This window comes from Lontra canadensis, unplaced genomic scaffold (assembly GCF_010015895.1).
Source record: "Lontra canadensis isolate GAN:19392208 unplaced genomic scaffold, GSC_riverotter_1.0 scaffold32, whole genome shotgun sequence".
NCBI classification, from domain to species: Eukaryota; Metazoa; Chordata; class Mammalia; order Carnivora; family Mustelidae; genus Lontra; species Lontra canadensis.
The window spans coordinates 18069903-18090744 of record NW_022631026.1 but is presented as its reverse complement, the minus strand read 5'-3'; the positions used below and the strand labels follow the sequence as shown (position 1 = coordinate 18090744).

Sequence of the window (20842 nt, the reverse complement as noted above, 5' to 3'; positions counted from 1 at the left end):
AAATAAATTAATTAATTAAACAAAAAAAAAGAGAAAAGTTTATAGGTAAGTATAATGTTAGAGGGACTAAGCTAATTATTGGGAATAGTGATGAAGGATTGAGATGAAACTTACTCTTTAAAAACCTTTCCTGAAGAAAGTTTTACATTATAATCAGTGATTTTGGCACAGAATACATGGTTTGTTTTGGTATCACTAGTTCATGTGTTGTTAATTAAAATATTCGAAACATTTTTAGTCTTACTGAGTAAATTTTACTAGGTGACTTAAATGGTCAGTTTTTGCTGATAAAATTACACATAATTATTGATTTAATGTTAATAACTATTTAGGTAAAGATGTATATATTTGCAAACTATAGTTGGTACTGGGAGAATGAACTTACCTTTGTTATTCTTTTCTTTTTGTGCATTAGGCTATTGTGGAGCTGATATCAAGGCCCTGTGCACTGAAGCTGCCCTGATTGCCCTGCGGAGGCGTTACCCCCAGATCTATGCTAGCAGTCATAAACTGCAGCTAGATGTTTCCTCAATAGTGCTCAATGCCCAAGATTTTTACCATGCAATGCAGAATATTGTGCCTGCTTCTCAGCGTGCTGTCATGTCTTCAGGACATGCACTATCCCCCATCATAAAACCGCTGCTGGAAAGAAGCTTCAACAACATCCTAGCAGTCTTGCAAAAAGTGTTTCCTCATGCTGAAATTAGCCAGAGTGACAAGAAAGAAGGTACCAAAAAGTAATTTTTCGTATTGTTAAAATGAAACAAGTACAGGCATAAATAAATTCCGAGTTTCCTTATAAGGTTATTTATGTGTTATTCTTTTATATTTGCCACGAGTATAGAAAATGTATCTATTTCACTCACTAAGTTATAGTCTGGGCCTGGTATATTGCCTAGGTGTGGTAGTTGCCTAGCGAATGTTTGTCAAAAGGAAGAATGAATGTTAGTTCTGTTTGTTACCTCTTGGGACATTCTCAGTAATGTAGAAGTGTTATTATCTTTAGAAAAGGTGACTATAATATGATGGCTTACATTTATTTTATTATAAAGCCCTTAAATAAATTGTCACTTACTAATCCTCATAATAGTCCAGTGGGGCAGGTACTTTTATAATGAAAAGAAGGAGACTGGAAGACTTAGGAAGTATTCCCTTATTTGAGGTCATTCAGTAAGTTTTAGGACTTATTCAGACGTGGGCATCTGATTATAGCCTTTGCTCGTTGCTCATAATGTCCCTCTGGTTTCAACTCATGAAATCTGTTTTGTTGGTACTGTCAGGGCACTCTGCAGTGTGCTATATTAGTGAAGTATAAATCATTAGTAAGGGAGTAAATTAGAAGCTGGTTGTATAAGGTGATACAAGGTCTTGAATTCTAACTTCAAGATTGGACCTGAGATAAAAATAGAATACTGCCTTTAAAAAGTCATCCATTGCAAGCGCTTGGGTGGCTCTGTTAAAGCGACTACCTTCAGCTCACGTCATGGTCCTGGAGTCCCAGGATGAGTCCTGTGTGGGGCTCCTGGAGTCTGCTTCTTGCTCTCACCCTCTTCCCACTCATACTCTCGGTCTCTTGTTCTCTCTCTCTCTCAAATAAATAAATAAAATCTTAAAAAAGAAGTCAACCATTTACAGGGAAACTTTAGGTTTATATACTAGGGTCTGTGAACTTTGAAGAGAAAGTAATGAGTTTTAATTATCTTAATTTTTCCAGTTCCTAATACCTTATTTGGCATGTAGTCTGCACCAGAAAATTGTTCAGTTAATTATACTAACACTAAAAATATTATATGTAGTAAAAATCATCTATAGTCAATGCATTTTGCTGTCTTTATAAATACTTTTTTGGAAACTGTATTTTTCAGGGATAGATTCTCATGAAATATCACATGGATTACTTGATCTCCTAAGTTTGTTAAGTAGGGTGGGGAATAAATATTTTGTTATGAATGTGCCAGGTACTCTGCCATGAATCATACATTTCTTATCTCTGATTTTCATAACTGAGGATATGTATCTTTTCCCCAAAATTTATTTTTAAAGATTTTATTTATTTATTTATTTATTTGACAGATCACAAGTAGGCAGAGAGGCAGGCAGAGAGAGAGGGGGAAGCAGGCTCTCCACTGAGCAGAGAGCCCGATGTGGGGCTCGATCCCAGGACCCCGGGATCATGACCTGAGCCGAAGGCAGAGGCTTTAACCCACTGAGCCACCCAGGGGCCCCTCTTTTCCCCAAATTTTTAAAAAAACTAATGTCACCTTTAGAAAATAATAAAAATCTTATCTTCCCATTTGAGAGATTATGATAGTTCATCTTTTTATTTATGATATTTTAAAATTTAAATTCAGTTAATTAACATATAGTGTATTGTTAGTTTCAGAGGCAGAGTTCGGTGATTCATCAATCTTGTATAATACCCAGTGCTCATTACATCATGTGCCCTCCTTACTGCCTATCACCCAGTTACCCCATCCCCCTATCATCCCCCTCCAGCCACCCTCAGTTTGTTTCTTATGATTAAGAGTCTCATATTGTTTGTCTCCCTCTCTGATTTTGTCTTGCTTTATTTTTCCCTCCCTTTGCCTATGATCCTCTGTTTTGTTTATTAAATTCCACATATGAGTGAGATCATATAATTATCTTTCTGTGATTGACTTACTTCACTTAGCATAATACTGTCTAGTTCTGTCCATGTCATTGCAAATGGCAGGATATCATTTTATTTGATGGCTGAGTAGTATTCCATTATATATATACACCACATCTTCTTTATCTCTATATATAGACATATGATATAGTTCCTTTATTTTCATATGAGAATTTTTTATGGCATTATTATCTGTTTTCTTATAAATTTTTTAAGTAAGTATAGAGTATGCTTTAGTTCCATTTTTTTCTTCATGTGCCAGTAGAGAAGAGAAAACAAATTATGATTATTTGATTATTAATAATTTTTTTTAGTTCTTTAGATATATTATTCTGGTTTGTTTTGGTCTTAACCATCCTTCGTAGACTGGTATATGAAATTATCACTCAAAAGGTATTCAGTTGGGGACACATGGGTGGCTCACTTGGTTAAGCGTCTGCTTTCAGCTCAGGTCATGATACCAGGGTCCTGGGATAGATTCCTTCATTGGGCTCCTTGCTCAGCAGGGAGCCTGCTTCTTCCTCTGCCTGCCGCTCTGCCTGCTTGTGCTCTCTCTCTCTGACAAATAAATAAATAAAATCTTAAAAAATACTTAGCTTATAAAATCCGTTGAAATCTCTATCTGCCAGCACAGTTCAGTACCTCTTTGTAGAAATTATTCCTCTTTTTTTTTTCTTTATTTTTATTTTATTTCTTTTTGGGAGAAGAGTATGATTTCTATCAGTGTTAATTCTCTCATTTCTCCTACACATGTAGCATTACTTTTTATTGAGTGAATTGACACTTTTGTTCGGTATGTGTGAAGCACAGTTATTAGTACTTGAGGTTGTAGCCCAAGTACGTTTTTAAGTATTGCACCCTCAATAGAGATAATGGTTCCAGTTTGTCCACTGAACTGTAACAGATGGCAGGCTCAGATAGAGACTAATGTTATTTGAATGAGTGCATTTTTAAGATTGGTTTTGCTTCCACAGAATTCCTGACTCTCTTACCTAGACGTATAGATGTGTGTGTATGTGTATGCCATGTTAGAAAATAAGTCACCTTGTTCCTTGTTGTTTTTGTAAAGAGTTGGCCATAACTCTAGCACCCTAGCAGCTAAGCAACTACTTGGTCAAGTTGACTTAGAAAAAAATTTTTTTTTTAAAGATTTTATTTATTTATTTGACAGACAGAGATCACAGGTAGGCAGAGAGAGAGGAAGGGAAGCAGACTCCCCGCTGAGCAGAGAGCCCGATGGGGGGCTCGATCCCAGAACCCTGGGATCACGACCCGAGCCGAAGGCAATGGCTTTAACCCACTCAGCCACCCAGGCGCCCCGCCCCGACTTAGAAATTTTTAATAAATATGTGAGTGTTTTAGGAGAGTGTCATTTCTTTTCCAGACTTCTTATGGTTAGTCAATGAAGTCTACTGAATCACATCTCTTAGCACTAGGCAGTATGTAAAGGTAAAAGAATTCCATTAATTCCATTTACAAATTATTAAAAAAACCTGCAGTTTGTCAGTTTGCTTGGTTGATCTGTATTATTTGATAGGTAACATATTAATATCACTGATTTTTAAACCAACTTTCCTTAGCTTTGGTGGGGCACTAATATTAAAGGACTTCATAAGCCTCATAATTGTTGTGGTTTTTTTTTTTTTGAACAGATATAGAAACTCTGATTTTAGATGATAGTGAAGATGAGAATGCTTTATCAATTTTTGAGACCAGTTGTCACTCAGGATCACCAAAGAAACAGTCATCAGCTGCTGCTGTACATAAACCCTACCTTCATTTTACAATGTAAGTATCATACCAATTTTTTAAAAATTTAGAGTGATTTTTACTGTTTTATATTTAGAATTATGGTGTATTTTTACTTAAGGTTGTAACTTTGAGGACTTTTTTTCTGCTGTTTGGACACAATTCTGGGAAAGTTTTACTGTGTATGCTGCTTTGTGTGGTAATAAATGGGTTTGTTGGTAAACTAAAGATTATTTTTTGTAAGCTGTGACTTTTAAAAATGAGATTTATTTATTTAATTTGAGAGATTTTATTTATTTGAGAGAGAGCACACGTGGTAGGGGATTGAAGGGCACAGGGAGAGGGAGAAGCAGACTCCCCCCTGGGAGCTGGATTCCAGCACAGTGAGGGCAGATGCTTGACTGACTGAGTCACCCAGGTGCCCCTCTTCTTTTTTTTTTAAACCAGAAGGAAGGGGTTGTTGTTTAGAAAGTCAGCTTATGTCCCCAATTTTAATGCCTAAAATGGTCAAAATGAAATGTTTATCATGATCTGGAATATTTTAAATTGTAACAAGTGTCATATGATAGTTTAGGGATTCTAAGAGTACTAAAAGGATTCTGAATTAGAAGTTTCTTAGTAAACAGATTAACAGATAACTTTTTGATTCTCCAAAACCTTATTAGTTTACTTCTTCCTGATGTTATGGTTTTTCTGTTTACATTCACCTTTATTCATATAAAGCAGCTTTTGTCAGGCACTTTATTGGGGAAACAACTTTAGTGCTAATGTAATTTTAGCTTAAGAGACCAAATAGTTTTCAACTACTAGCAGCTTCATCACTTGCATTTACATAGTTAGCATGATAGTTATAGGACCATAATGCTTTGTCAGGTAGGTCTAATAGCGCTTTTATTAGAAAAGGCTGGATTGATTGTATGTACTTTTAAATTCTTTTTCGAGATATTTTGAACAAACTTAAGTCTTCAGCTTCAAGTTTCTCCCATGTAGATTTTGGTGAAATGTTAATTTGATTATTTGCACTGATAAGTCGTATTTTTTATTTTTTAAAATGAGATTAAGTTACTTTCATTTATTCTTTTTTTCTTTTGTTCTTTAACAGCAAGGTTCTTCTATTAGAAACTTTTCTTCTATTCCAGATCTTTTCTTTTATGTCCTCAGGGACATTTTCTTAGATTTTTTTTCAGTAATTTCACAAATCTATTTTAATGATGGCTTAGGGAAAACCAAATATTTAATTTTTTTCTGATTCTCACCTGACTATCCTATGTGCATGTGTGTGATTTGTTTAGTTATTTGGATTTGAAATATATAACAGGGGCTAAGAAACTCTCATCAAAGGACTTGTTCAAATTTTATGAGTTAACTCTGTTGTCAGTAAAGTGATAAAGACATATCTTTGATTTAGAAAACTAAATGTGTAGTTTTGAGGCCGATTTTTTGTTAAGAACATTCTCTGTCATTTAATGTGTATCACGGTATGGTTTTGTTTGGATTAAACTTTTTGAAGGAATTGGTTTAATTTTAGCTTCTTTTATGTAAAATTTCTAGTTCGTGATGTGATTTTTATTTAATAGGGAGACAGCTATATCCTAGAAGTAAGCTTTTTTTGTTTTAGATGTTTTTATAAGTTCCATTCATTTCTTTTCTTTTATTTTTAAGATTTTATTTATTTGACAGAGAGAGAGAGAGAACAAAAGCAGCGGGAGTGGGAGAGGGAGAAGCAGGTTTCCTCCTGAGCCAGGAGCCTGAGCAGGGAGCCTGATGCGGGCTCGATCCCAGGACCCTGGGATCATGACCTGAGCCAAGGGCAGACGCTTAACGACTGAGCTACCCAGGCACCCCCATTCGTTTATTTCTTTATTTACTGACCATTCTCCCAATTTTTATGTGTTTATGCCTGGCACTGTATTAGGTACTGAAAACATAAGCATGAGTAAAGTAGTTCTTACGCTGGAGAAGTTCTTTTTATTGAGGGTGACAGACATTGTTATATGGCTAAAGTGCTTGTCAAGGAGGATTTGCTGTCCTTCTGAATATGAAGGAATAAGAGTTAGCATCTGATGCTCAATATCAACTAGACATGAGACAAGTATATAAAGCTTGAAGCTTTATATAGGACTCTCATCAATCATAATACAGCGTTTGTGGTATCATCATTTTATAGACAAGGAAACCGAAACGCAATGAAAAATAAGTAAATTGCCCATGATTAAGGTGCTGGGAGGTGGCAGAGTTAGGCTCTGTACTGTTTGTTTCCTAGGATCCAGTTTTTTTTTTTTTAATTATCTATGTGATTTCCAAGCTTAATAGGTAGATCGGGAATTGTATTGTTTTTTTTTGGGTAGGTTGGACAGTAGGATTTTCATGCTTTCCAAAAAGCATACACTTTAGAATAGAGGCCCTTAATAAAGTCTGTATGTGAATTTTTGTTGTTGTTGGTTTGGTTTGACTTTGTGTTTGAACAAGTGTTAGTACGTGCATATCAATACAGTAAAAGTGCTAGCTAGATAGGTAGAAAGCATGACATTAATACTGGTCTCTAGTAACACTAGCTTGGGCATTGTTGGTGGGTTTCTAATAGGGAATAGTTTCCTAAAACAGTGTTGAAACCTTTATTTAGATTTAAGGTGAAATAGAAGTCAAGATATTTAAAGTCTACCAATCTGATAGAAAACCCTTATGATGGAAAATAAGTTTTCTTTCTTACTGTTTATTACCATAAGGGGATTAGAAACAGAGCTTTCTGAGGTTTTCTAAATGAAAATAGCTTTGTTTTTTCTGATTAGAAAGATGATATACTCTGTAGAAAATTCAAGTAATAAAGAAGAGCATAAAGAAGAAAGTAAAAATTAAAGCCCAAGCACCTAAAGGTAATTTTTGTTAAAGTTTTGGTGACCACACTTCCATATTCTCTCTATACGTATAGACAGACCCACATATTATTTTATGTAAATTAAAATCCTCCTGTAAGGCTAATGTAACTTGCTTTTTTATCTACTATATTGGGAATGTTATTTTATGCCAGTATATGTTTAATGTCATTCTTTTAAAATAGCTACATAGTATTTTATTTTTTGGATGTTCCATAATTTTTATAACCTTATTAATAAAGATTGAAATTTCCAATTTTCTTCTTCTATGATAGATATGTGGATCTGGATAGGCATCTTTCTCAGTATACATTTTTAACATCATTATCTGATTCATAGCTTAGAGTAAATTTTAAAAACAGTGATTGCTGTGTCAAAGGGTATATACATTTAAAACTTGATACAGGTTGTTAAATTGACTTCTAGAACAGTTGTACCAATTTACATTTTCGGCACTGATATATGAGAGTGTTATTTTTCCTATACCCGTGTCAATTCTGAACTCTGCCTTTTTAAATCTTTGCCAACCAGATAGATGAAAATAATATCTTCTTGCTTGTTTGAATCATTCATTTGTTCTTTCATATTTACTCATTCAGATATTTTGTCAAAGTGCCCATCATGTGCCATATGTTGTCCTAGGTACTTGAATATGTCCGTGAACAAAATGGACAAAGACCCCTGACCTCATTCATCTTATGTTTTAGATGGAGATAGATAATAAAACAATAAGTGTAATAGATAAAGTATTAGAAGATACACACTATGAAAAAAATGTAGAGAATGCTTAAGAGGCAAGGGAGTCCTTGGGAGTGGGATGAGTTGCAGAATATCCTTGCATATGTATTTTAGCATGTATGTGACATAATTGCCAAATTTAACTTTGGAAAATTTTGCTTTTTTCCATTGCCAATAGTCATGAGAAAACCAATTTTCCCAACATCTGCTTGCTAATGGTATTAAAATTAATTCTTAACTTAATCAATCTAACAGATAACAGGTGTTTTCATTAATTTCATAGTTTTTTCATCTCTATTAATAACTACCAAGTCTCTCCTCTGATCTGTAACTACCAAATCTTCCTTCCTCCCTTTCTTCCAAGATTTATTTATTTATTTGAGTGGGGGGAGGGGCAGAGTGAGAGTCCTAAGACTGCGCTGAACGTGGAGCCCAGCACAGGGCTCAGTCCCATGACCCCAAGATCATGACCCAAGCAGAAATCAAGAGTCGGAAGCCCAGCCAGCTGTGCCACCCAGGAGCCCCACAAAATCTTTCTTAAGCCAACATTGGTCTTGAGCTTTAGACTGTCTCTAGCTGCCTGTTGCCCTTAGTGTGCCACACATCTTTCAGAATGTACTGCACTGTATCTCCCCTTCTCCTCTTGTGAGTCTGGTGAGCTACCATACGTGCAGGTGTTAGGACTAGAATTGGACATCATCCTCAACTCCTTCCTCTCTTTTCACCGTATCTAGTCCGTTCCTTCTCATTTACTCTGACACTGTTCTTATCTAGATTATCATTAACGTCTCATGCCTGGTTTATTACTGCAGACTCATAACCGGTCATCTTTCCTCCGATTTTGTCTTCTTTTAAACCTTTTCCTCTACTGACATAGTGATCTAGAGTTACCTTCTGAAAACATGTGTATGATCATATCACTTCCCCTACTTAAGCTAATATGTTTCTTCATTAACTTCGTGCACATTCCAAACTTTTAAAAAAAATTTTTAAATTAACATATAATGTATTATTAGCCCCAGGGGTACAGGTCTGTGAATCACCAGGTTTATACTTCACAGCCCTCACCATAGCACATACCTTCCCCAATGTCCATAATCCAACCTCCCTCTCCCTACCCCCCTCCTTCCGGCAACCCTCAGTTGTTTTGTTTAGAGTCTCTTATGGTTTGTCTCCCTCCCGATCCCATCTTGTTTCATTATTCCTTTCTTACTCCCCAAGCCCCCCATGTTGCCTCTCAGCTTCCTCATATCAGGGAGATCATGTGATAATTGTCTTTCTCTGATTGGTGCATTCCAGACTTTTAACATGGTTTACAAAACCCTTCTTAGCTCTTCATCGTCTGATTCTCCTTCCCTCCTCTCCTCCCTAACCCTAGAATCTTTACCCATACATTGCCCTAAAATCTTAAAAGAAGCTAGATGTATGAACTATTACAACAAAGGGCCAGGGGCTGCCTTTGATTCTTTGTATATCCTGTTTCTATTTCTTCAATAAAATTTGTCCTTTCTACCTCTAGCCTGTTGAGTTCGTGCTTTGGTAACACTTTCCAGGAAACCCTTTTGTCTCTAATTGAGGTCTCTCATAGCATTCTGTACTTAAACAGTGCTGCTTGTTAACCACACTGGATTTTATTAGTTGTATATTTCCTTTTCCCACTCAATACTATTCAAGTATGAGCTCTATGATAAGTGGTGTTGTTAGGTATCCAGGGCTGAGGACTTACCATAGGAAGCATTCTCCAGTTATTAAATGAATGAACATTTTGTTACGTTCCTATTCTCTTTTTGAAATTTTTTAATTAACATATAATGTATTATTACTATTTTCTTTTTGAATTATCTGTTGATGTCCTTTGCCCAGGAAGCTGTTTTCCGTTAAAACACTATAAGCATAAGTTCTTTATACATTAAGAACTGTTCTTTTTAGTGGCAGATTCTTTGTCTGATTTAGTAGTTTGTAGTAGTTTGTAGATTTTTTTATGAGTTAAAAGTATATGAATCTCTTGTTTTTTCTTTTTTCTTTGTTTCTTAGAATTAATTTTCTGTGAAATGAGGATCTGAATCTTTTTAAAAAAATATAATTCATCTCCATTCCATTTATTTTTTATGCTTATGATCTTATATGAAATTCTTTGAACTATAGTGACTTGGTTTCTGGAGTGCCTGTTATGTTCTGATCTGTGTTTGTTTTGTTTGGTGTAGTCTACATTATATCCTATTATTCCATTCTGTGATGTATTTCAATATAAAGTAGAGTACATCCTAACACAGTGGTTCAGCTTAGCAATTATATGGACCTGAATGAAAATTTGAAGTCTTTCACCACCCATTTGTACAGTCTCATACCTAACTTCTTTGAGTTTTGGTTTCCTCATCTGTTTAATAAGAGGAAGCTATGTATTTCATAGAATTGCTGAGAAAATTAAAGCTATATGAAGTACTTATTACTAAAACAGGTTTAAATGTTCTGAAATTAGAGCTAGCGCACTTAACCAAAAATTTCTTGATGTTCTTACTTGATTATTCTTTCAGATGATATTGTGATTAAGTTTTAAATCTCTCTGTCTTCCTCAGTTTTTTTTTTTTTTTTTAGATTTCGATGTGACTATTTTAATTTTTTTCTCATTTTTAAATTCCAGTTAGTTAGCGTTTAGTGTAATATTGGTTTCAGGAGTAGAACTTAGTGATCATCACTTACATATAATACCCAGTGCTCAATACAACTGGTACCCTCCCTCCTTAATACCCATCACTCATCTAGCCCATTCCCCACCCACTTTGCTCCATCAATCTTCAATTTGTTCTCTATAGTTGAGTCACTTATGGTTAGCTTCTCTCTGCCTTTTTCCCCTTTCCAGTTTGCTCATCTGTTTTGTTTCTTAAATTCCACTTATAAATGAAACCATATGGTATTTGTCTTTCTGTGACTGACTTCGCTTAGTATAATACACTCTAGCTCCATCCATGTCATTGTAAATGGCAATATTTCATTATTTTTGATGGCTGAGTAGTATTCCATTGTGTATAGATAGCACGTCTTCTTTATCCATTCATTAGTCGATTGGCATTTGGGCTCTTTCCATAGTTTGGCTACTGTTGATAAGGCTGTTCTAAACATAAGGGGTGCATATGTCCCTTCGAATCTTTTGTATCCTGCGGGTAAATACCCAATAGTGGAATTGCTAGATCTCAGGATAGTTCTTTTTTTTTTTTTTTTTTAAAGAACCTCCATACTGTTCTCCAGAGTGGTTGCACCAGTTTGTATTCCCACCAACAGTGTAAGGATTTCTCCACATCCTTGCCAATATCTGTTGTTTTCTGTGTTGTTAATTTCAGCCATTCTGACAGGTGTGAGGTGGTATCTCATTGTGGTTTTGATTTGTATTTCTCTGATAATGAGTGATTTTGAGCATCTTTTCATGTGTCTGTTGGCCTTGATATGAATATTTTAAATGTATGAAATAAAATACTATAAACTATAGTTAACACTACATGGGTTAGGAAGAATTGACATCTTTATATTCAGGCTCATTATGTATATGTACTTTTACACTTTTGCTAAGAATATTTAATATTGTTTGTTTTATTTTACTTTACTTTTGCATTTGTGAATAGGACCTCCTTTCCTTCCTTAAATTGGTTATTGATGGTATTAGGATCTGTTTTGATTTTTCTATTTTTGTCTTCTGAATTGTTACTTCTGGTAGGTTCTGACAGTTATTAGTTGATTCTTTTAGTTGTATTATTTTAGTGCATAATCATATCCTTTATAAGTAACAGTGTTGTCCTTATCTATTTCTATTAGTTCCATTTTTTATTTGCTTTATTCTTATTGCATTACTTAAAATTTCCTACATTATCTATAGTGATAGTAGATGAACTTGTTTCATTTATCATCTTAATGGTGCTGTAGAATCTTGAGAACATAAGTTGAATTTAGTTTAATATATTTCCCTAAATTTGCTTTCTCTGTTGTAGATCTTTAGATATTATGTATTCAGGTATGGGCATTTAGTTTTTATTGGCTGAAAAACCAAATTTTCCTGCCACGGAGAAAGTCCCACATTTTTTTTCTATCTTAAAAATTGTGGTAAAATATACATAAAATTTAGCATTTTATCTATTTTTAAAAAAAGTCTTACATCTTGGATGATATTCAGATATACGAACTTCTTTGTTGAAGTGGAATTCTTACATTGACCTTAGATAATTAATAGTGTCACTAATGCTTAGTGTCTGAAGCATTTTCCATGTTAATGCATATGATAGGATGAATACCCAGGTATTTTTACATAGTTTTAGAGTGAATTTTTATACTTTTACATCTTGGTTATTACAAAGGTCAGAGAGAGAAAAATTTTAGAAGTAGAATTCATGAAAAATGATTCACTGTACTTAAATAAGGATAAGAGAAAGTTCTGTTAATTTGGAGTTACATTTTTAGTGTAAATGTTTTGCCTGATATTTCATACTGATCATCAGAGTGTATGGTTTTGGAATAATTATCATGCCTTACATGTATTGCAGGTCACCATATCATCAGCCAACCTCTTACAGGCCAAGATTATTGCTGTCTGGAGAACGGGGCTCAGGTCAAACTTCTCACCTTGCTCCAGCACTTTTGCACACTCTAGAAAAGTTCTCTGTGCACAGACTAGATCTCCCAGCACTTTATTCAGTTAGTGCCAAAACACCTGAAGAATCATGTGCACAGGTAGGTTTGTACCAAATCAGAGTACTTCTAGCTTTCTTATTGTTGTATCTCTGTAGTGTTTATAGATAAAGATTTTTCGAAGAACAGTAATGTGAATATTAACTTTCTGTTGGTTATTCATTAACATTCAAATATAAGGCCAAGCATCCTTTTGATATATATCATGTTTAAATGTGAGCTCATAGTTTTCGCCATGATATTTCATTCTTTTCTGAAATTTTAATACCCTCTTTCTTATATTGAGGCTCTGTTAAACACTGTAGAAAGTAAGTTTCTTTTGCCCTTTTCTTATCCTCTTTTCAACACTGTGGTTTCAGAGCCTTTCTAGACTTCTCTCTGGACTTGCAGCCTTACTGAAGGGAAAATGATAACCAATTTGAGATGTCAGGTTTTAAAATTAATGTAGAAAAATGATAGCAATTTAAATATTATATATATTTGTGTTAGTAGTCAAGTGTGTTTGTATATTTCATTTTCAACTGCTTTATGTTTGCTGGTTTGTGAAGTGCAAAGTTCTAGTGGGGCTGTTTGTATTTCTTGAAGTTTTACTATATAACTATGAATTTAAGTGTGTCATGTTGGAACTAGAGGCTAGGGGAATAAGTTTTTTGAGCCAAGGGACCATGTCTTCACTATTTCTGTGTCTCTGACACAGTGCCTAGTTCATAGTAAGTGCTCATTAAATGTTTAATGTTTCTTACAAACAAATGAGAGGAATGTCACTTTCTACTTTGATATTTAGACTACTTTTGATATTAGGTCACTAGAGTAGTAACATTTAAGAGCATTGCACGTAATTTTTTTGGCTTTTTTTTCAGATACATTTTATAAATACTTAATACCTACATATATACTACTTAATTGAAAACCATTCTGTACCTTGTAGCAAGAAATATGTATTTTTTTAAAATAGTCAACAGCGTTGGTTTCATTTCTCTTTCACTTACAGCTGCCTGGGTATCAACATCTTAGTAGTACTTCACTGCTTAGAAAACCCTTTTTTCCCCAAAACCCATGGCTTAAATAAAAACCTATATACTAGTAATTTGTTCCAAGTTTTACACATTTAACTCATCCTGGCTGTATATATTTGTTCATATTTTTCCTTTATAGTGACACAAAACTATTGTAGTTTGTATGCAAGTAAGAGAATTAATTACTCAGTACCATTAAAAATAAATCCAGGGGAGAGAGGATCTAAACAGACGTTAACTGTGGAAGAAGAAATTGAGTATCAAAAAAGCACTAAATCCAGATAGTTTCATGGTTGAATTCTTTTAAAGGATAAGATCATTTTAATGCTGAACTAAAATACAGAGAAAACCCTAAGACTGATCTCACTTAGGCAATGGTCATAAAGTAAATACTACAAATGGATTCTAGTAGCACATCAAAAGAGTAACATACCATTATTAAAGCATGCAAAATTGATTCATTTAGACATTGAGAGATATAAATATTGGAACAAACACATTGAAGTTATAAATATTTGCCTGTGATATGGTTGTATATTTAGAAAACTTATAGAAGCTACTGAAAAATTACTGGGGACATTAAGAGAATTCTGTAAGGTAGACACGTTCAAAGTTAATGTAAAATAGTTTTCAAGTTAGAAGTATAATAGAAGAAATAGTCCCATTTAAAATAGCTATGAAGTTTACTTAGAAATTAAATGATTAATTCTCAGGATCTAAAAGAAGAAAACTAAAAATTCACTGAACAGGACAGTTGAATAAGTAAAAAACATACTTTGTTTTTTAATTACTGTAATTCAAAGGATGTACTCAATTTAAATTGCAAATTGATTAAAATATCAGCTACTTTGCTTATTATTTGTAGCCTTGGAGAAATTGCTTACTTCTTTGAGATTTAGTTTTCTCATCTATGAAATGAAGTTAATAATGCTATATAAGGTGGTTGTAATTATTAAAATAAGCTCATCCAATAAGGATGGCATATAGTACCCAGTAGCTGTTAGCTGTCATTTTATTTATTACTACTCCTACAGCTTCTTTGCACAACTGAGAACTGGTAAGACTCAAAATTGTAAAGTTGTGAGTTCTTTTTTAAATCAATGTATAAATTAAATGCAATCTCAAGTATAATATATCCACAGTTGAAGAAGAAAAGTTAGAAAAGGGCTTTGTGTTTCTTCTAGAAAATAAATACGAGCAATGCCTGGGTGGCTCAGTTGGTTAAGCATCTGACCCTTGATTTCAGCTCATGTCGTGATCTCAGGGTTGTGAGATTGAACCCCACCCACATCAGGCTCTGTGCTTAGTGTGGAGTCTGCTTAAGATTCTCCTCTCTCTCTGGCCCTCCCCACTGCTTGTGCACATGCTCTCTTTCTCTTAAAAAAAAAAGAAAAGAAAAGAAGGAGGAGCATTAGCAAGGACAGTTCTAGAGGGAAAAAGATAGAATGAAGGGAGCCCTACCAGGTTTTTAAAAATGTAACAAAACATAGTAATAATATGTACCTGTGCAGGGACAGACAGACAAAGTATTAGAAGAGAGTGTGAACACTTAGGCCTGTGTAGAAATGAGAATTTAGTAGCTGATGATGATTAGTGTATGACAGTGGTGAGGATATGATGATAATAGTGATGACATTTGATATTATAGAATGGATGAATTATTTAATAAGTGGTCTTGGAAAACTGTCTGACTCTATGAGGGGAAAAAGAAAAAGGAAACAAAACTGGATTTCCTACCTTTTTTTGTGGCCTCCAGATAAATTCTAGATTATCAGTGAACTGTAAAGAGAATATACAAGGTCAGTATATTTATTATCTTGAATATGAGGAAGTAGTTTCTAAGCAATGAATACAAGCCAGAAAACATAAAGATATGAATAAATTTTACTTTATGTAATTTAAATTACACATGGCAGAAATAATTGTTTTATAAAATTAATAGGCACAACCTGGCAAAAAAGTACATTTGTAACACACATGTCAAGGGTAAGTTTCCTAAATATACAAAAATACGTTAAAATCAGTAAGAAATAATGACAGTGACAACCTAATATAAAAATTGGCAAAATATCATGCCATTTATAGGAAGAAAAAAATAGAAAAAGCAACCAATAGAAGTTTGAAAAGATTCTTAGCCTCACTTATAGCTGAAGAAAATGCAAATTGAAGCAACAGGAGGGGCGCCTGGGTGGCTCAGTGGGTTAAAGCCTCTGCCTTCGGCTCCGGTCATGATCCCGGGGTGCTAGGATCGAGCCCCACGTCGGGCTCTCTACTCAACAGGAAGCCTGCTTCCCTTCCTCTCTGTCTGCCTGCCTCTCTGCCTACCTGTGATCTTTGTCTGTCAAATAAATAAAATCTTAAAAAAAAAAAAAAAAAAAGCAACAGGATACTATTTTGAAACAACTCTCTGGTTTATAAAAATAAAAAACTTGGGGGTTCCTAGGTGGCTCAGTCAGTTAAGCATCTGCCTGTGGCTCAAGTTGTGATCTCAGGGTCCTGGGATTGAGCCCTACGTCAGGCTTCGTGCTCAGTGGGGAACATGTTTCTCCCTTTCCCTCTGTAACTCCCCCTGCTTGTATGCTCTCTCTCTCTCTTTCTCTCTGACACAAATAAAATCTTTAAAAAAAATTTTAAAAATGAAAAGATTGATGATGCCTGGTGATTTTGGAGTGTAGATTGACACTGTTTTTTTTTTTAATTATTATTTTAATTACATACAACTTTTGGCCCAGGAATTTTACATTAAAGAATTTTTCCTAAAGATGTTTAGTTGTAAATAGTCTCTGCTGGATGTACAAGGACATTTATCACATCATTGTATAGCATTGCCAAACTAAATAAGACCAACAAACTAAATGTCCTTTAATGGGGATGGTCTATGATAAATTATGGTATATCCTTTTGTACTATGAAGCCATTAACAAGAAGGTGGTAAATTTACATAGGAGTATATGTGAAAGGAGATATTTATGAAAAAAGCAAGTTGTAAATCAGTTTATCAAAATATGATCTTATTGTAAAAAAAAAAACTTAAAAAATTTATATCTGTGCTTATATATAAGTAGAAATTTTGTCCAAGAATAACCTAAAATACATAATAACTATTACTTTGGCTTGGGGGGAAGGAATATGGAGAGTTGGGGAATGCATATAACTTTGTCATTTTAGTTTACACTCTGCTGTACAGTTTGGATTTTTTTCTTTTTATATGTATACTTGACAGTATCAAGCAAACTAAAGATAAAATAACTTTGGAAGAGGATCATTTTCAGAGTGAGAAGGTACTCTGTCTATAGTTGTTCTTTATGGTTATATGTGTATGTACATGGTCATAAATCCATTATTGACTTATATTAGGTGAGGACATACTTAGAAAGCATTGTAGTGAACTATATGTTGGTGTAGCTGGGATCCTAGGATTTTTTCTGCATTCTGCTGGGCGTCATTGGGCTAAATCTGAATTCTGACTGTATACTCTTAGGTCTCTTTCTCATTTCTTGTCTTTTACTACTTTTTGTTGTGTTCTTGGAGAGGATGGAGAGAGGTGTCCTTTGGTAGTAGAAAAGAACAAAAACTTAACATTTATTGTTTTGGTTTACTACACTGCACTTAGTAGATATGACATCTCATCTTTGCTTTTGCCTCCAAGGTCCTCGGTTAGAGGTAGAGCTTATTTGTGAATGACTACACCCGATTTTCCAGTCTGCCCAGCGACTGAGTAGAATTTTGTAGATATGGTAGCTGAAACTGAACATTGGCCAGAGACCAGATAAACTGTCCTGGTTGATCCCTGATTATTTGTATCTTAAATACATATTTAAAGTTATTTTAAACTTATAAAGATATTACTGTGTCTTCTAAAAAATCCGAAAGGAGACTATTACATTATAAATTTGAGGAATTTATTTTTCTTAGTTTGTTGAGCTATTAGTGGGTATAAGAAGGTATAAAATTCCTAGGAAAGAGAGCATACTAGTCGGGCTAAAATGCTGGAAAGAATAAAAACCTCTTCTCTCTCTTCCTTTTTTCTATATTCCCTTTTTCCCTTTTCCCTTACTTTCTTGAGAGCTAGTCTTTCTGTAGGCAGTATTATCTCTAAATAGATGTGGTTTAGTCTGTGGCAAATTCTTCTTCTGTGCTTTTGCTCTTTTCTCCAGCCTCTAAGATACTTAATCTAAATTAAATTGGATTATTTAATAATGTGACACAAACATGAAAGTTAATCTTAAAGGAAAGAAGTCTTAAATCACCTTTAAAGGGCTGTATTTTTATATGTGATAAAATGGAACATGGGAAGAACCCAGTTTATATTTCTTCATACATGTTTAATTCTGTGTCTGTTTTGTAAAACCTATGCACACATGTATATATATGAAAATCTTCCTTTTCTCCTTCATACCGCCTCACCTGATGATGAGTATTATAAATTGTGTGAAAACAATAGAGGATTAGTGTCTACTATAGGGTTTTCTCATTGTTGATTAAGATTTAGTTAGTATTAATAGTTGTCTGGGAGTACTTATTAAAATTTCTGATTCCCTGGCTCTACTCCCAGGGTTTCTGATTCCTTAAATTTAGGGTGAGCCCTGGGAATCTGCACTTTAAACCTGCATCTGGGTGTTACTATTCTAGGTCTTGAGTAGATCAGTGTTGTAGTTTGGCCAATCACTGGACACTAGGTATTTATTACAGAAAACAATTGCCAGAGTTCATAAAGTGGTTCTGTGTGTGTGTGTGTGTGTGTGTGTGTGTGTGTCCCCGTCTCTTTCTCTCTCTCTCTCTCTCTCTCTCTACCTACCTACCTACCTGAGTGTTGTATAGTCTTCCAAAGGCTCTGGAAGGAAAATAGAAAACCCTGGTGTAGCCTGGAAGATTTATGATTCTTCCATTAAATTCACAAGTAATTATTGAGCCCTACAATAAGTTTGGAGATGTTAGTAGCAACACTAAAAGACTTAACCTGTATTAACACTCTTAAAAAATTCATAGCTATGATTCTCCTTTTCTGACACCTTCAAATATATATATATATATATATATATATATGTGTATATATATATATATATATATATATATATTTTGCCTTTTACATTATTTCTGCTGTTGATTTAGGAAAACCAGGATTGATGAGTGATTCATATTTTATCTTTTTCATTAATTGAGAAGTATGATTGAATTGATAAATTTATATATTATCTGTCAGAGAGTTTGGAGTTTGTATACTGTATGGTGTTTCAAATGGTCAGTAAGGATTTTTTTGTGTGTGTGTGTGTGAAAATGTTAGTGTATTTCTTTTCCCAGGAAGAAATTGTATTTGGAAATGTTCAGGGGAAATCCTTTTTGGTTAAATAGCATGAAGGAATTTAGATACCTATGTGTATCTTTGGATGCTCTTGTGTTTGTGCGTAAGGGTTTCTGGATTCCTCCATAGCAGTCTGTGTATAGTTTGGATACTCTTGTGTTTGTGCACATGGGTTTCTGTGTATTACTATAGCAACAATTTTCTTTTTCTTGAGTTGTAAACAAATTAGATTTTCCTAGTCCAGCGTTTACCACAGCTACTGAAATTCTTGACGTTTTTAGGCAATGAAAGTAACAAAAGGAATTTGAGTGATTTAATTTTCATAAATGTTTCTTTATATTACAGTCATCATATAGAAACTCTAGTATATTTTATAACAGGCTGATTTTGTATGCTTATAAAGAAATCGAGCACTTTATTTCTTGAATCTTGATCCTAGACAGTGCCTCCTTTTCACAGAGATGCTTGATAAATCCTAAGTAAATAGAATATAAATGGAGTCAAGTGATACGATATGAAGTTATTTGTAATGCAGATACATTATTATAATATTTTGTGATAGCATGGTATAAGGAATTAAATAAACTTAACAGTACATTTTAATAGTGCTTTATAAAAAGCAAGAATATTTTAGCCTCCAAGATTTTTCTTTTACCTATGTTTTATAAATTATAGCAAAAGAGCAAGACAGATTCTAGAAATTTATTGATGACAAAAAGTTGTTTCCCTCTCTCTTATATAGCCCCTTTTAGGAATGTGAGAGCTGTACTAGCTTGGAGCTTTCTGCTTCATTCACATTTGTATTTAAAATTACTCTAGTTTCCCGTTTCTAAAGAAAGTGGCTTGTTATGGGCTGTATGGTCTTAATTTTCAAAATACAGTAAATTTTCATGCACTACACAATTTAATTTGCTGGTTAAAATACTGACTTTAAAGTTTAGCTTTTGAGGTGATAAGAACTCTTTCAAATATAGGTGCACTTTATGTAATTAGTGCCTCCTTATATGGATACTTTTAACTTCAGTGGCCTGATTTTTCTCTTTCATATCTTTAATATTCAGAGGAAGTAGTTTGTGATTTTTTTTTTTTAATAAAGAAATTTTTAAAAAGTTACATAAGGGACCATGATGTCTGGGGCAAGAAGAGGCCAGAAGGAAATAGAATATATTGTTTAAAGAATCAAAATGAACAGTTCACATACATTGGTGTTTGTTCATTTTATTTGTGCAAGAGTGCTGGTCATGTCAGAGGTATTTTGGAACGGTTGGTTCAGTAATTTGGCCTACTGTCTTTTTTTCTCTATAACAGTTTTTCTGTTTTCTACTACACCTTGCACATCCACCAATCCAAGACACCCTATAGGTGAGTATTTTTCTAGTTATCAAATGGCATCACTTGTTCCCCAGACAGTTGCCGCTTCACTAAAACTAGGCTTTATTTTTCTACTCTGAATCTGATTAATTAATTTCACAGAGTGTATCTTATTCCACAACTTTAAAAGTTACCAGCAAACTGCTGAAGAACGGTTTTTACATTATGGAAAAATCACGATAGAATTAAACTTTTTTTCTGAATTTTTAAATACTGTTTTTAGACTATTCTTTTCGAATTTTCATTACAAAAAGCTGGAGAATTAGAACAGGTTGGCTATGTATTTAAAGAAAATATGAAAGTTTAAATATTCTGAGGTTACATGCGGTAAGGAATTAAAAGTAACACTTGTTTTATTAGTGCTTTTGAAGTTTTCTAGAAATTAAGGATGTTTTGCTAAAGGTTTAGGAGAGAAATTTTGAAAATAGCCCCTGGGTATTGATACTGCATGTAGCTAGATTGATTATAA

General features: G+C 34.0%; 1 protein-coding gene across 2 annotated transcripts in view; it reads left to right on the top strand.

The window, feature by feature from the left end:
• Window positions 1-20842, top strand: part of ATAD2B (ATPase family AAA domain containing 2B) — a 152980-nt gene that overhangs the window by 79353 nt on the left and 52785 nt on the right. For both annotated transcript variants that reach the window (XM_032866927.1, XM_032866926.1), the window contains exons 16-18: window positions 416-727; window positions 4303-4438; window positions 12540-12726. In XM_032866927.1, coding sequence (XP_032722818.1) covers window positions 416-727; window positions 4303-4438; window positions 12540-12726 — 635 coding nt within the window. The remainder of the gene's footprint in view (window positions 1-415; window positions 728-4302; window positions 4439-12539; window positions 12727-20842) is intronic.